Here is a 16,195-nt window from a genome sequence, read left to right as displayed (position 1 = left end):
ATGTGGCATAGGAGCTTGTGGGGGACACTTCATAATTAAACCATATCAGTGAGTCAATAGGTGGAAGACACTGGGATGCAGGTTTTGGGACCATTCTAAGGTAGAAACTAGTCAACCATGAAATGTACTGCCTGGTGAGATATGAAGCTAACCATCACTGCAAGTGAACTGGCAGGCTTGTGACAGCATATCAGATCTTCCTCAGGGAAAACATGCAGTGGATGCAAGATTGGGAGTAGATGGCTTCTTAAAGTCGTTTGCCTCATTGGCTTTCTACAGTGCCCATTGAGGTAGATGATAGATAGATAGATAGATAGATAGATAGATAGATAGCCCATTGAGATAGATGATTGATGATAGTTAGATACAGTGCCCATTGAAATAGATGATAGCTAGATAGATACAGTACCCATTGAGATAGATGATAGAGAGATAGATGATAGATAGATAGATAGATAGATAGATAGATAGATACAGTGCCCATTGATATAGATGATAGAGAGATAAATAGATTATAGATAGATAGACAGAGGGGATGGATGGATGGATGAGAAGAGAGGGAGAAGAGAGGGGGAGGAAAAAGAAAACTAAATGTGCAAATGTTTTCTTCACTCATGTATAGTTGGTGGCTATTCTCTGGATTTGTCTGTGTCCTCATCTAAGCTTACCCTTTTCTGATCAGCTAACCTTCTAGGACACTCTGGTTATTCTCTTGACGTCTGTATTCTAGAAAGCAAACAACGGCACGAGATTGTTGTTGTTTACTTGTTAGTGAATATTGTTCTTATGAATTTAATTTTTTTCTTTTGCTCCAAAGACAATTTTTATACTTAGAGTAGCACAAAAATAAAACCAGCTTTTGTGAATCTTTCCTCCCAACCGAGGAATAGAGTTTTACAGTGCTGCTCTTGAGGCTAATAAAACACCAGAGGAAAGTAACCTTAGAAAGATTTGTTTTGCTCACTGCTTCAGAGGTTGAAGGTTGTGGTCCCTGGGCCCCGTTGCTATGGGAACGTGAGTAGTGGGCAGAGAGAGCTAAATGGAGTTGAGCCGTTCACCTTACAGTGCACGAGAAGCAGAGAAACAAGAAGGGCTGGCTCTGGTGCTTCCTCCACTTAGGCCCTTCTACTTTCCACCGTCATCCGGTGATGTTCAAATTATGAATCCATGAATGGGTAAGCCCACTGATGTAAACAGAGCCCTCCTGCTCCTGCACTTCCCCAAAGTCTTACCTCTGAATTCCACTATATTAGGAACCAATGCTTCAACACACAAGTCTTTTAGAGGTCACTTATATTCAAACCATAACATTTACTAGAACTCAGAGCTCCCTTTGACGCTCCTATTCACCCAGTAGATCATGTTTTGTGTAAAGTATTTCCTTGCTTTCTTCATAGTTTTATTCTATATGGTGTGTCTCTTAACATATATATTATTTTGCTGTTGGTTTATTTACCTTTTTGTCCTCTTTGGATTTTTATTTTATATGTATTGATGTTTTGCCTGCATGTGAGTCTATGTACAGTGTGTCTGCAGTTCCAATAGATGCCAGAAGAGGGCAGATCTCCTTGGAGACTGGAGTTCTAGATGGTTGTGAGCTGCCATGTGGGCGCTGGAAACAGAACTGTCTGGAAGGTCAGACAATGCTCTTAGCCATTGAGCCACTTCTCCCACTGTTTGATTTATATTTGTAAACTTTGATTTTATATATTTGAACCATGCTGTATGCACTGTCCTAGCTTGCTTTCCATGGCTGTGATAAACACCACCACCGAAAGCACCTTAGGGAATAAGAGTTGACTTGGCTTACATGTCTTTATCACAGCCCATCATTCAAGAAAGTTGAGGCATGAACTGAAACAGAACCATGAGAAAATGCTGCTTACTGGCTTCCTCCCCGTGGTTTGCTTAGCTTGCTTTTTGAGACACCCTAGGCCCACCTGTTCATGGGTGGCACTTCCTACAGCAGGACGGGCTTTCCCTGAGCCCTCCCACATAAACTATAAATCAAGAAAGTGCTCCAAAGACTTGCCTAGGGCTTGTCTGATGAAATATTTCTTCAACTGAGGGTCTTTCTTTCCAGATGACCCAGTGACCCAGAGACTTTTATCAAGTTGACATATATATATATATATATATTTTTTTTTTTCTATGTAACGGTAGTGTTTTTGAGATTCGTTTAGGGCCCTGTACATGGCTGGAGTCATTTTCACTGTGTGTTGGAATTTGATCGATGGAACCATGTGCTTATGTGATTATGGCCCCATTTTGCTGCAGGTAGTCATTTGGGTCATTTACAGTCTTCTCGTGACAAACACTGTGTACTTCATGTCTCCTGGCGCTCACCGGTAAGAGACTTTCAAGTCCATGGAAGAGCCGAGTTCGTGGGGCAAGTCCAAGTCTAGGTGTTCCCGGGAATGAGTGTTCCCGAGGCAGTCATTCCAATGGGCTCTCATGCCAGCGCCTGCTCCTCATCCCTGCCTGCGCTTGTTCTAATACCTTTTAGTTCTTATCAACCTCATGACTCTGATGCCGTGTTTGTGGTCTTAGCTTCCAAGGTCATGATTATACAGGATAAGCCTTGTTAGGTTGCATGCATCTTTATAATATCGTGTTTAAGGCTCTTCCTTCCTTTGTCTGCTTTCGATCCCCTCTTTCCCCATCAGTTTTATATCTTTTAGGAAATAGGTTTGTATTTATGTATTCTGGATTCTAATTTTCTTGTTGCTTATACGGGCATAATTATTCTGTTTTATTTCAAAGTCAGATTTATCAGTTTCTTACCTTTGATCTTCTGAATCTTTTAGTGTTCAGTTTTATCTTTCACATGTGGTCTGTAGAGTATCAGAAATTAAAGGGATCTTCAAACACACAGGAAAGGAAAAAAAAATTAAAGTGGGCCCCTTCCCATATACCCATCCCTCATCTTCAAAAGGCTAAGTTTGTTTTATCTTCTCTTCTTAACTTTTTGGGAATAACATTTTAAGCAAATCTCAAATTCTGTGTGTGTGTGTGTGTGTGTGTGTGTGTGTGTGTGTGTGTGTGTGTGTGTGTGAAAGAGAGAGAGAGAGAGAGAGAGAGAGAGAGAGAGAGAGAGAGAGAGAGAAGAGAGAGAGAGAAGAGAGAGAGAGCACTTTTTACTGGCATTTTTATTTGCTGTATGGGTTATTGAGAGATACGTTCATCACACAAGTCTTGTCAATATTTGCTTTGAAGATTATGAGACTATATTAGAATGTTAGACAATCTTCCTGACAATAAAATATTTTAGTATCATAAGAGAACCTCCTAATTTCCATATTATGATCATTTTTGTCTCAAAGTCTTCTGTATATGATACTAACTCTGCCCACACCAAATGTATCTCCTTCACCCTTATTCTCTACTCAATTTCTGTATCATTACTTCTTAACATATCTGTTTTTAATTATGTGCATACGGTGTGTCTGTGTGGGTATGTGCATGTGAGGGTGCAGGTGCCTGTCGAGTCCAGAAAAGGGCATCAGGTATTCTGGAGAGTTATAGGCAGGTGAGAGCCACCTGATGTGGGTGCTGGGAACTGATCTGGTGTCCTCTGCAAGAGCAGCATGTGCTTTCGTTATCCTGTATGCAGCATAGAACTTAACTATTGTAATTTTACCCAGCCTGTCTTTGCTATTTAATTTTAAAGTTTAGTCCTCTTATATGTACTCTAAGTGTGTGTGTGTGTGTGTCTGTGTGTCTGTGTGTCTGTGTGTGTCTGCATGTGCACATGTGTTTAGATGTGTAGTTATTTTTCTCACTTTTGCACTCTGGAAAACCACAAAGACCCAGAGTGGAGTTGGGCTTCTCTAGAGGACATCCTGTTTGCTTCTGTTTTTGCCCAGGGCCCCAGCCAGTCCGAAACCTCTTCAATTCTGGACTTGGTGACCTTAGAAGAACCAACTATATTTTAAGTTGCAACAAAGAACTGACTGTGGTTGTGGATTCTCAGGGGAGGTGTTTAGTGCCATGGATCAGGGCAGCCCTGTTTAAAAGGCTTTTCCTGTGTCATAATGAAACTCATGCCAAGGCTTGTAGCTTTTTGGAGGCCTCTGTAGCCTCTCTTAGGTGGGTCATGTCCCTAGAGGGTCACAAAACCAAAAGGCTTATGGTTGGATCTGCCCATTTGGACAATCCCTTTAAGGTGAAAACTGCCTTTAGAGAGCCAGAACCTTTCTCTCTGTCTTCATGTTGCTGACTGTGTTGGATGTTCCTGACATTCCTACCAGCTCTCGGGTGTATCCAAGAGGAAGTTTGAAAGTGCTTTGCCCAGCTTTGTTTTCAGTAGGAGGGTGGTGAAGTAGGCTAGGCTAGAATGTAGCTGGAGACTGGACATCATCCCTCCCCCCCCCGCCCCCCGTTAGACTTCATTGGTTTTGGGAGGAGTGTTATAGCCTGGTACTCCTGGCTTCTGTGCCCGTGGGGTTCTGGATACGATGGATGCTCAGTTGCCCAGGTAGATGTGTTGCTAGAAAAAAACTGTCTACATAGTTCATATCTATTATATTTTTAATTATCCAAACTGTTTGGTGTAGGTATACTATTATTATCTCTTTTACAGGTGGGTAAAATGAGACTTTGAGGAAGATGCTGGATGCAAACCATGACCATTGGTTTAGAACACTGTGTTCTTCCCATTTAACTTGTTTTTAAATTAATGTTGTTGACATTGAACAGCTCCTCATGATTTGATCTAAAAATGAAAATTTTAGAGACTACTGACTGGGGTAACACATTGTCTAAGAATATCTCCAAATTCATACCTGAGAGACAGTTTTAGCTTGGCATCTCGTTCACTGTAGATTTATTTGTGATGTATAACACCATTCTGCCTTGTGTTGCAGAAGTCAGAGAGGAAGTCGGGAGTTGCTGTTTGCTGATGTTGCACTGTAAATCCTTTTGTTGTCCTGTGTAGGTGACTGTCGTCTTTCTCAACAGGTGTGTGTGTAACATAGACTGCAGTGGGTACAGCTTTAACCCCGTGTGCGCTTCTGATGGGAGTTCCTATAACAACCCCTGTTTCGTTCGAGAAGCATCTTGTATAAAGCAAGAGCAGATCGACATAAGGCACCTTGGCCACTGCACAGGTAAAAGCCGCTCTGTCTACCGGAAACCTGCCTTGAATATCACAAGGTGGTACTCTTGCTTAGTGTCTTTCTTCAGGCTTGATCTTTTTATGACTGTGTATTTTAAAACTTCATCTGCTATTAATTTAGACATTTGTTTATTTTCACCCCCTTCAGATACAAACTGTGTCTTGGTTATTTGGTTACTAAGCTTATCCTTGTCTGATGTGAGTGTATCTGAATCAGTTTGAGGTTTATTTATAGTTTTAAGGTAATTTCAAATTTAATTATAGCTAGAAATTAGACTAATTATTTTAATTATAGCAAAACCATACATTTGCAGTATGTATTCTTACTCCCCCCCCCAGCACAGGAATTCCCTTTATTCAGCATAGCTCCCTTTTCCCCTCCACCCAAACATGTCATGTGCAGTTACAGTTTTTAGTGTAAAGTTACAGAATGTAAAGGAAAATTCCATTTGCCCTTCTTCCTGCTTACTATGATTTACGGAACATAAACCATATAAGAATAAGCTTTGCTTTCTTCTCCTATTAGAAATGTCAATGGTCACTGAAGCCAGTGACAGGCTTCTGTCCTCAGTAATACCCGGTGGGCTGGGATAGTGGATCAGTTCTAGTAATTCATGGGGGCCACACCTCCTCAAGTACTCGGAGTGTAGACCTTTCCTGCTTTGTCTTTCCACTTCCTTTACCTTTGTTCTTTTGGGGACTTACTAGAGGCACCTGCTCTATCTGAGCTAGGGCAAAAACATCATAAAGATGTTTATTCCTTTGTCTTAGTAAAGAATTCTGTGTAACACACTTCCCATAATTGTTCTGAGCTCCCAGTGGATTCAAGATGGTCCTCACAGCTTTCCAGGTAGGGTAGGCATGGGCATGATGGTGGAGACCATTTTCTGGTGGAGAGTCCCATAGGTGAACATACCTCTTGGCCTTGGTCTTGGAATACAGTTTGGTTTATTACATGCAGTAGCACTTAGAGCTTTGATGGGATGTTTGAATGGTCCTCCCTGGAGTATCCAGTTCAGAGCAATGGGCAAGCCAGAGAGTTTTAATTCAAATTTATGCAGTTTTGGAGTGGTGGATCCTTAAGTTTTCTTTCATTCTCTCAGTAATTTTCTATCCACACCTAACTGTAGCTCCTTATTGGCTCTCTCATGGGTGTTGGAGGTGGAAGCCCGTGTTTCTCAGCACGTGCACGTGCTTCACAGTCTAATGAAGTTCCCGTGAAAGGATCTAAATGTTGTCCGACAATTTAGCAGAGATTCTGTATTTATTGTAATCTCATATTCAGATAAACATGGCAGGAAAAGGTAAGTCTTGAGCTCAGTGGTCCCCTGGAGAGAAAGGCTCTCCAAGGGGTGTATGCCAGACTTTTAAAGTCCATGACATTTGTGCTGAAGTCTGGATAAAATCTGTTTACCATGCGGAGATGTAGATGTACCTGGGATCACTTGAGAGCTGGGAGAGAAAAGGGACCACTGATAATGAGATGATGGGATAATGAGATGATGGGAACGTTCCCTTCATGTTGTACATGGCAAAATGTTATTCTTCACGCGGTAAATGTAGTTCTGTCTGTCAGGTAGGAGAGTAGAATGGTAAAACTCATACGGTTGAGAAGGAGCCAGAGCACCTGAGGTGACTGTGAGTTCTCGGTGTGACTTCAGCATTAGGCATTGCTTAACCTGCAGCTGCTTTTTTCTTACAGACACAGACGATGCAAGTTTGTTGGGGAAGAAGGATGACGGGCTGCAGTACCGGCCAGATGTGAAAGGTACTAAGGTTTTCTAGATTTGGACAATTGAAACGTGACCATTAGCTATGCTAGTGCTTCTGCTTCCCTTAGCTTAGCTCTCTGTGATAACACTCTTGATATAATCGGTTAGTAGTATTCGTTGCAGTAGCTAAGGTTCCTTTCCATTTAGAGAGCGCTCACGTGTATGCTTCTTCTTGGTTGACATTATTCCTCACAACGCGAAGTTCTCTAGACTCTGCCATTAACATTCCTCCCTGTTACCAAGTCTTTGAACTTCAATCCTTCTATCTGGAAGTCTGCACCACTTTGTCTGACTAACTCCTGCTCATCTTCTCCAGTCTCAGAGTGGCATTGTTTCCTTTGAGAATCGTGCCTTGGCCCCCAAATCTGGATTTGATGCTTTCACAACCTCTCCTGTCCGAGCACTTAGCTTACTCTAATTATTGGCGTCTCCATCTGTATCTCAGATCATGAGTTCCATTTGGATTGAAAGTAAGCCATCTTTCTTTTGTGTTGCTAACCCTAGCAGAATGTCTGGCAAGTTGGTAGCTGTTCCATATCCATCCAGAGAATGGAGTCGCATTATTTTTTTGTGAAAAGTCTCATGTCGAGTAAAGATCAAAGCAGAGACTAGAATCTGACCTTATGTTTCACTGCTTTTTCCCATCTGTGGTCACATGCATTGTTTTATTTGAATCTTATAAGTAGCAGTTAAGAAGACCACCCGATCTGTGGCCAGTGTGAGGTTCAGTGATGATAATCCGGTTAATTAAAGAGGGGCTACATCACTGGACTCCTAGATCATCACAAGTATACATTCAACTAATCTGTAGTTAAAGAAGGAAAAGTAATTAAAGGGAAGGGACTGAGACTGGGTGGGGGGGGAGGGAGCACGGGAGGAGTTAGAGGGGACAGAAGGAAGGGTGGAAACACTGAAAATACAGCACTCAGGTATGAAGTTCTAAAAAATATTAACAAAGTGAATGTAAAAACCTGTGTGCTATGTAAGACAATTGGGAGACCAAGGAAGGGGATCATGAGCCTATGACCAGCTTGGGCTGTGCAGTTCAAGGCTAGCCTGAGCTATGTAGTGAGACCTTGTCTCAAAACACCAAGGGCTGAGGATGTAGCTCAGCAATAGAGCATTTACCTGGCAACTTCGGACCCTGGCTGGATCCATAGACCACAATAGTAGAAAAAACATAATATAATCTTCATTACATGCCTTTTTAAAAAGTGTCCCTGTTGTATAGAATTTCCTCAAAGCTAAATAAGATTATTCATCAATGCTCAGAACAGTGTCTGACATGGTTGTAAGTGCTCAGTAAATAGTAACTTTTGTAGTCGAATAATATGTTACTTCCTTCACTTGAATTGTATTCAACCTGAATTTCTTATAGCCCACAGGCCCTGAAAAACAGTTTTCTCTGCTGATACAAATGCTGTATTTAAATAGGAACCCCCCTGCTCCCACTGGAGTCACGGCATACCAGCTTTATTCTCTCCACTGATAAATAGGACTACATTACAAAGACCATTTTTCCGTAGTTAGCAGCTCATTTTAAAGGCAAATCTGGGAATTCCATATACTCCAAACACTTGTGTGGTGTTCACAAATATCATATCATAATATATCCACGTATTGATAGTCTTCACCACTTGTGAGGCATTGAGTATTCTGTACACATAAGAATTGTCATATAACTTTGAAGTGATATTAGAAGATACTTATTTATTATAGGTCTCATTTATGCCAGTCTTTTTAGCCACACTACTTGTGGAAGGGAAGATAATTTAGTATGCGATACACATTTTTTTGGGTGTCCCTTATAGCAAGACATGCGATTCACCTGCTCTCACAGTGTAGAGATGAAATATTGTCATGATTGTAATAGCATACAGTAAGCATAAATGGTCTTTAGAAAAGGTGGATTGCTCTTTGGTGGGGGAGCATGAAGACGTGAGAAAAGTCATGGAGAAGATAGAATTTGAATGAAACTTTGACCTTCAAGAGATTGAATAGGACACAGGATATTTGGGGAGGCTAAAAGATCGTAAGAGTAATGCAGACTCAAATGTTATGACAGGGTGCACTGGACAGTGCTGGGGGATTTAGAGGAAGAAGGGGGAGGGTAGGTGGCAAAGAGAGCTTGGGACTAGATCTTGCCCTGTTGGACAAATGAGACTTTATTTTGAACCATAGGGATGTGATAGTTTGAGTAAGAATGGCCCCCATAGGCTAATGTATTTACATGCTTAGGCACGAAGGAGTGACAGTACTTGAGAAGGATTGAGAGGTGTGGCCTTGTTGGAGTAGGTATGCCCTTATTGGAGGGAGTGTGTTACTGTGGGCGGGCTTTGAGGTTTCAAAAGCCTAAGGCAGACCCAGTGTCACCCTTCCTGCTGTCTGTGGTTGGGTCTGGATGTGGAGCTCTCCTTCTCCAGCATTTGTCTGCCTGCATGCTGCCATGTTCTCTGCAATGATGATAATGGACTAACCTTTGAAACTGTAAGCCAGCCCCAGTGAAATGCTTTCTTTTATAAGACTTGCCATGGTCATGGTGCCTCTTCACATTGATAGAACAAAAACTATGACAGAGATCATTTCTATAATATATGATATAATATATGTATATATAATATAATACATATATGAATCACTCGAGTGAGTGATACCTGCAGGAACACAGTGCTTCTTATGCGCATGGGCAAGGCAGAGAGGTGAAATAGGCAGGCTCAGAAGGGACAGGTATCCACTTAGATGTGGGACAGTAAAAGTTAAAAATACCGAGACTTAACCCCCAAGACTTAGGCAATCGGTTCTTTTTATAGAAATGATATGCTAGGAGGGAGAGGTGTTTGGAGTGTGGGTGAAGGAGGAGTTGGTGAAGGTGACTAATTGCATTTTGGAATTTGATGTGATGTGAGACTATTCAGGGAGACTATTCAGCATAAACCTGGAGACAAACCTCTGGTCCAGAGTTGATAAGTGGAAAGGATGGTCAGTAGTTTAACATGCTACAGAAAGCCATTTTGGGATGAGGAGTCAACCATCTTGAATTGTAATCAGTAAGGTCATTGGAAAGAATTTCTCCGTAGGATTAAGATGGAGGCCAGATTGTGAGAGTTTAGAACATGCCACAGTCATGCTGTCTCTTCCCAGTACTGTGGACCAGTAGGGGATATGTTAAAAGGTAGCTGCTACCTTTTGTTTTCTGTTCTCACAGCATCAAAGGAGCCTTTGGTGAATACTTGTGTCTGTCTGTCCATAGCCCAGGCTGTGTAGGTGGGAGGTACTAAAACAGGGCCTGCCATAGAAAGCAGGAACGTTCTGTCAGCAAGAGAATATAAAACTTAGACGTGATGCCCAGTGGGAAAGGTTTTTGTTTGTTTGTTTTGAGAAAGCCAACTCAATACGTTTAATTGTGCTGTTTACAGTAGCATTGGAAGATCTTGAAATCATAAAGGTGTACTGATTGAGTACAAGGAGTGTGTGTGTGTGTGTGTATGTGTGTGTGAAAGATATAATCTTTATTATAGAAAATTTCAAAGAATATAAGAGAACAACCTAACAAATTTGTATGTACTCAGTACCCACCTTTAGAGTTTTTTGTTTGTTTGTTTTCTTAAAGTTTAACTTTTAGTATGTGTGTGTGGATGTATGTGTGAGTATGTGCACTTGAATGCAGAGGCCCACAGAGGCCAGAGGGATGTGGAATCTCTCTGAAGTTTAGTTGTGAGCCACCCAGTGTGGGTGCTGGCAGCTGAAGTCAGGTCTTCTGCAAGAGCAGCACACGCTCTTAACCAGGAGTCACCACGCCACTGTCAGTTTTTATTAGTATTTTATTCTATTTACCTTTAGTGCACATTATCAGCCTAATTCTAATTTTACAGTTTTTCAGATATAGTTTCCATCCTGAAATCGATGTGCTTCACCTACACCACACCCCACTGTGCTTGGCAATATTTCCAGCTACCCAGGAAGTTCCTTTATGATATATTTCCAGCTACCTAGGAAGTTCCTTCATGAACTAGACATTACAATCCCACAGTACTTTCACATAGCCTACAGTGAACTGCAGCACGTTAGTTAGAAAGACACCCAGACTTGTCATTCCAACCCCGCCCCCATCTTTGACCTCGTTCCTGAGACCTCTTAGTTTTCTTGTTTTGTACTGGCTAGGGGCACGAGAGATATCGAAGTGCCGTTACCATGAGTCTCATTTGCTCGATGGCTGTTCGTGTGTTGATGTGTCCTTTTAAAGACAATGAGTCAATAACACAGGTGCTAGACTCACGGAAAGAAGCCCAAGTTGTGAGCAAGTGGAGAGTCTTGTTGGAACTGCTCAAGAGCTCCTGAGAAGGGATGGTTTCTTCTGGGGTAAGAATGGAAGGCTTGCTGGAAGCAACTGTCAGGAGCATGTCAGGGGAAGGTGGGGGATGGAAGATGGAAGGATTTTTCTTAAGGGGATACTTGAGGAGGTGGGTGAGCCTATACATATTAGAAGAGTCGTTTCCCTGCCATAAGTGGGCTAGGGAGAGTCAGGGTTGGGACGAAGTACAATAGATTTATAACTGAGAGAAGGTAGGAATGTATTTACTGGGTAGATACTTACTCAATTTGAGATTTCAGGAGCCTGGGGTAGGAAAGTCCGCCGAGGGATAGGTAACTGCAATGGTTGGGATAGAGGGTGGCGTAGTTTGGAAAGCTGTACATGATATTTAAAATTTTTTAACCCTGTAGAGACAGGGAACCCTAAAGTTACTGGTGAAGCACTGATGGAGTTGTACTACAGCCACTAACCTTGTAGGTACATGCTTCAGTCGCTAAGATCAGTTCTGGTGGAGCAGGCCAGATGATCAGTGGTCCTCTGCAGATAGGCCACTTGGTACCATTTCTTATGACATCATTACTTAGAATGAACGCACTGACCTTTGTGTGTGAGAACCTGGCTGCTGGTGGCAGAGTTGTTTACGAAGCTTCTGTGGATGGAACGAGTCCCTGGGTGGCCAGATGTCCTGTGTATACTGTACACACTTCAAGCATTGTTCAGACACCAGCAGTGGATGCTGTTGTTGGAGCCTGTCACCACTCGCCTAAGGGCATTGTTCAGACAGGATGCTTCTGTGCCAAGGCTGTGTGTCTGCTTTGGTGTCTGAAGTCATGCTTCATCGGGTCTTTAAGGCTTTTTAAAAAAAATCTTTCCTTTTTGGAGCGGTCTCACTTATTTAGTCTGGAGAGCAGGTCTTGAACATTGCACTTTTGCCTATCTCCTATACATCTCCCAGGGAACTGCTGAATCACAGTGTAGTAACCAAGAGCTTGTGCTGTGGACTCAGACAGGAGCTACACGTAAGTAAGGCTGTGATAGCCGGTTTCTCTGAGCCTCAGTGATTACATCCGCACAGGAGAGACGGTTATGCCTCTTAGCTGGGATCGCTCTGAAAAACTGAACACCGGATTCCTGGCTTTATTTTTGATACATGAATACTTGGTTTGGACTATTCTTACGGTCTCACCATAGCTGAGCACACCTCTCTTGCGGATTCCTGTTATGGCTCGTGAGTGGCACCAGTAGCCATTTAGCAGTTTTTAAGCAAGTGTTCTGTGTGCTCCTGTGCCTTTGAGTGATCCATGAGGCGGGCAGGACCACACTCCCTCGTTTTGCATGACCAAGCTGAAACTGAGGGTTTCCAGTGTAGAGAAGCTGAAGGAAGCCTGTGTCCTGAACCCTGGTGCTCTTGGTTGTATCTCACAGCTGGTAAGAGTCCTGCGCTATTTGGCTGCATTCTCTCCTGTGTATCCTTCTCCTCCGTTACCCAGAGAACCTTGCTGAGCTCTTTCCACACACTCAGATGCTTAGTGAGGCTTTGTCCTTACACTCTGTTCATTCTGCCATTGTCTCAAACCCCAGGAAACTACTACGGTGCTCGGAACATGTCAAAAACATGCAAATCTCTAAAAAGCACTTTCGGAATGACCGTAGGTCTGAGTGTTAATTCAGCTTACTGGTCTCTCTCTCCTGGGCTCCCCATCATGAAGCTCAGGTTTAGAGACGTTTACGAGGCTCTGTTAAGAATGTATTTGGTGAAGAGGATGCTTTTGTTCTGTTAAATGTACCGAGCTGGTGATAGGTACCATTTTTTTTGTAAGTATTTATTCATATTTTACAGAATGGATGTTTATGATGTATGTCTCATGGGTTCAGTGCCTGTGGAGGCCAGAAGAGGAGGCCATTGAGTCTCCTGAATTGCAGTTACAGTCACCAGCCACCATTTCTTTAGGTCCTGGGTACCACTCTGAAAGATAGGTGTAACCTAAACTTGTTCAAATAGGAATGTGAAGTTTGACCTTCAGGATACAACACAGGTAGTGAATGAGTGAGCGGACACTAGGGAATGTGTACCAAGTTAGAGATTTCATTCAACATGAAAAATATCCAACACTATCCAAATTTACTGCATTTTGATTAGTTTCTCTGGCATGTTAACTTACCCATCATGTTCTCCAGGTAGCTGAGCCTGTGTACAGGAATAGCATGGCAGTGGAGTGTATTGGCTACTTTGGGCATTGAGTGGAACGCTGAGTTTGGACTCTGCTAGCCAGACTCTCAGCCCTACTGGATATGCCTTCTTTTCTACAGCTTCTCTGTGTGTTCAGCCAGGGTCCACTTTCTCTCATGGTTCCATTTAGTTGGTGTTTCTTAGCATCACATCTTGTCTATTAATTTCTCAAAACCCATTCTTAATTCATCCTATTTTTTCATACTGCTTTCATGCAGTTGAATTTTCTGACAGAAAATTCTATCTTTGTATTATGCCTGAAATTTCCTGCATCATATAGGGCTTTTTTATGCTCTCTTATGACACTACCTGACCTCCACAGAGCCACTTGGACCTATGCCTGTTACAGTATCTTACTGTGGTGGGTGGGTTCACAATCTCACTGTGGTCCCACAAATGCACAGTTTGATGGTGTGCCACTACTAGGTTCTGTGTTCTGAGAAGTGCGGTGAAGTGGGGTAGTGACCGCCTTTCTTGCCACCTGAGTGGGATTGCTGAACCCCACTTTCAGTTAAACTGAAGCAGGAAAAGCATGTTTGTTTTAGTGTAGCTGGTTTCTGTTCAGCTACTTCCCATCAGTGCCGATTGCTCGAGGCATGCCTTCTGCTTTGATCACAAGTGTTTGTAAACAAGCAATCTGTTAATCAAGTTCCAGCCTGTGTTGGGAGACCCAGGGCAGCACTGTTAAAAGAAGCTTCTTTCTGAATGGAATTTCAAAGTAGAAGCCTTTTAGTTTGTTGTTGGGATAGTATTTTTTTTAAATGGAAACCAAAGATGATTCAATCCATAAACTTCTTATTTCTTTTTCTTTTCTGTTGCTGGGGTTGAACCTAGAACTTCCAGCCATCTCCTGAAGTACACTCCCTTGGCACACAGCCAGAAAGGTCACACTACAGCGTGAGGACAACAAATGAAGGTTGTGGCTTGTTCCTGCAACATTCTTTAGGCATAGAGTAACAGCTGGTGCTATTGATTAAGCACTCACTGTTTGCAAAGGACAGTTTTTAAAGTTCTCTACGACGAGCTGGAGAGTTGGCTCCATGGTTAAGAATACTTGTTGCTGTTGTAGAGAACCTAGGGTCTGTACCTAGTACCCACATGGCTTACCATCCAAGTAACTCCTGCTTCAGGGGATCCAGTACCCTCTTCTTCTCCAGCACCAGAACACACATATGATGGACATGAATATAGGCCAGCTAAACTCTCACAAATAACTCTGAAAGAAAACATAAAGTTCTGAACCAATTCATCTACTACTATTAATATGTTAGATCTTACCTCACATAGGCCTCAAATCAATTCTGTGAAAACTGGACCTAGTTATTATATATCCCCATTTCTCAGACTAGGAAGACTGTGCCTTTAGGTCACACAGATAGGGAGTTGCTGAGGCCAGAGTTCAGCTTCAAACATTCTAACTCTAGAGACGTCCTTGTCCATTGTACAGCCTGCTTCTCAGAATTGGAAATTATACAGGGACAAACAGCAGAGGTATCTAGATTCCTAAGGAACTCCATTTTATATCTGAGTTTAAAGTCCAAGCAGCTGTTCCACTGTGTATAGAATATATAGTGGTGAGTGTATAGTAGGGAGGGGTGTTCAGGCTACATAGCATTCTGAGGGAGGCTGCTTGTTTCTGCTACCCACGGCTGTCATCTGGGAGCCTGGGGCCAGGAGCCTGGGAGCCTGGAGCCATCTGGAGGGCCTGGGACCCCTTCTAGGTTCAGATATGTCTTGGTTTTGTGTCCTCAAGACTTAGGTCTATGGAAGGTCAACAAATGTCATCATTAGTTCTAGATCTACTTGAACTGAGCCAGACAGACTTGATGACTTGGAGACAGATGTAGAGTCTTGATCTTCATACTGATATATTGAAACGCTAGTATTTATTAAACTATATGATCATGATTAATTTATATTTCTTTTTAGTTTAAAATATAGCCAAGAGAAAAGAGATTATATCTGCATCTTGTCATGTGTCTACTGGGGAATTAATGTTGTGAATGAGGTCACAAAGCCGCAGAGATGGGTTTATGATGGAGGATTTGTGGCCTAGATCCTAACTCAGTTCTCTTTCTAGCATACATCATATTAGTAGATGTAAATTTCCCAAAACAATCTGTATGGTGAGCTTAGTTTTCCCACCTGGCACTCCTCCCCCTCTCTTCCTGTGTTGATACATGTATAACTCCCCCTTCTCTTTGTCTTTTTTTTTTTTCCCCATCACAGCTATTAAGCTTTATCTGTAAAAGGGTAATTCCAGAAGCTTCAGGCTATATTAATGAACTGGTATCCAGCACACCATGAGCAAGAATGTTGAGTTTTCTAAACATAGGAGGGAATTGATAACAATCTCACATGACAAAATAAAATATAATAAAATAAAGCAAGAACCATCCTATGGAAGTTGGATACAGCAGCCCAACAGGGGGAAGGAGGCCCAAGAGCAGGCAGAAAAGTCAGAGACCCACTTGTACTCACAGTCAGGAGTCCCAGGAAATACTAAGCTGAAAGCTTCAATACACACAGAGGATCTGGTGCAGACCCATGCAGGCCCTGTGCTTGCTGCTTCAGTCTCTGTGAGCTCATATGCATTACCTTGCTGAGCTGATTCAGAGGGCTTTGTTCTCCTGCTGTCCTCCAGCCTCTCTGACTCTTACAGTCTCTATGCCTCCCCTTTGATGGGATTCCCTGAGCTCAAGAGAGGAATTTACGGAGACCTCCCATTTAGACTGTCTCTCTCCTCATAATGTGTGGCTGTGGGT

General features: G+C 42.4%; 1 protein-coding gene across 3 annotated transcripts in view; it reads left to right on the top strand.

Annotated features, from left to right (window-relative positions):
- The window catches only part of Tmeff1 (transmembrane protein with EGF like and two follistatin like domains 1), a 78,407-nt gene that overhangs the window by 47,262 nt on the left and 14,950 nt on the right, over positions 1-16,195 (top strand). For all 3 annotated transcript variants that reach the window (XM_034502732.2, XM_034502731.2, XM_076934992.1), the window contains exons 6-7: positions 4,960-5,108; positions 6,819-6,884. In XM_034502732.2, coding sequence (XP_034358623.1) covers positions 4,960-5,108; positions 6,819-6,884 — 215 coding nt within the window. The remainder of the gene's footprint in view (positions 1-4,959; positions 5,109-6,818; positions 6,885-16,195) is intronic.

Source organism: Arvicanthis niloticus, chromosome 5 (assembly GCF_011762505.2).
Source record: "Arvicanthis niloticus isolate mArvNil1 chromosome 5, mArvNil1.pat.X, whole genome shotgun sequence".
NCBI lineage: Eukaryota > Metazoa > Chordata > Mammalia > Rodentia > Muridae > Arvicanthis > Arvicanthis niloticus.
The sequence above is the reverse complement of the archived record's forward strand: the minus strand, read 5'-3'. Positions and strand labels throughout refer to the sequence as shown.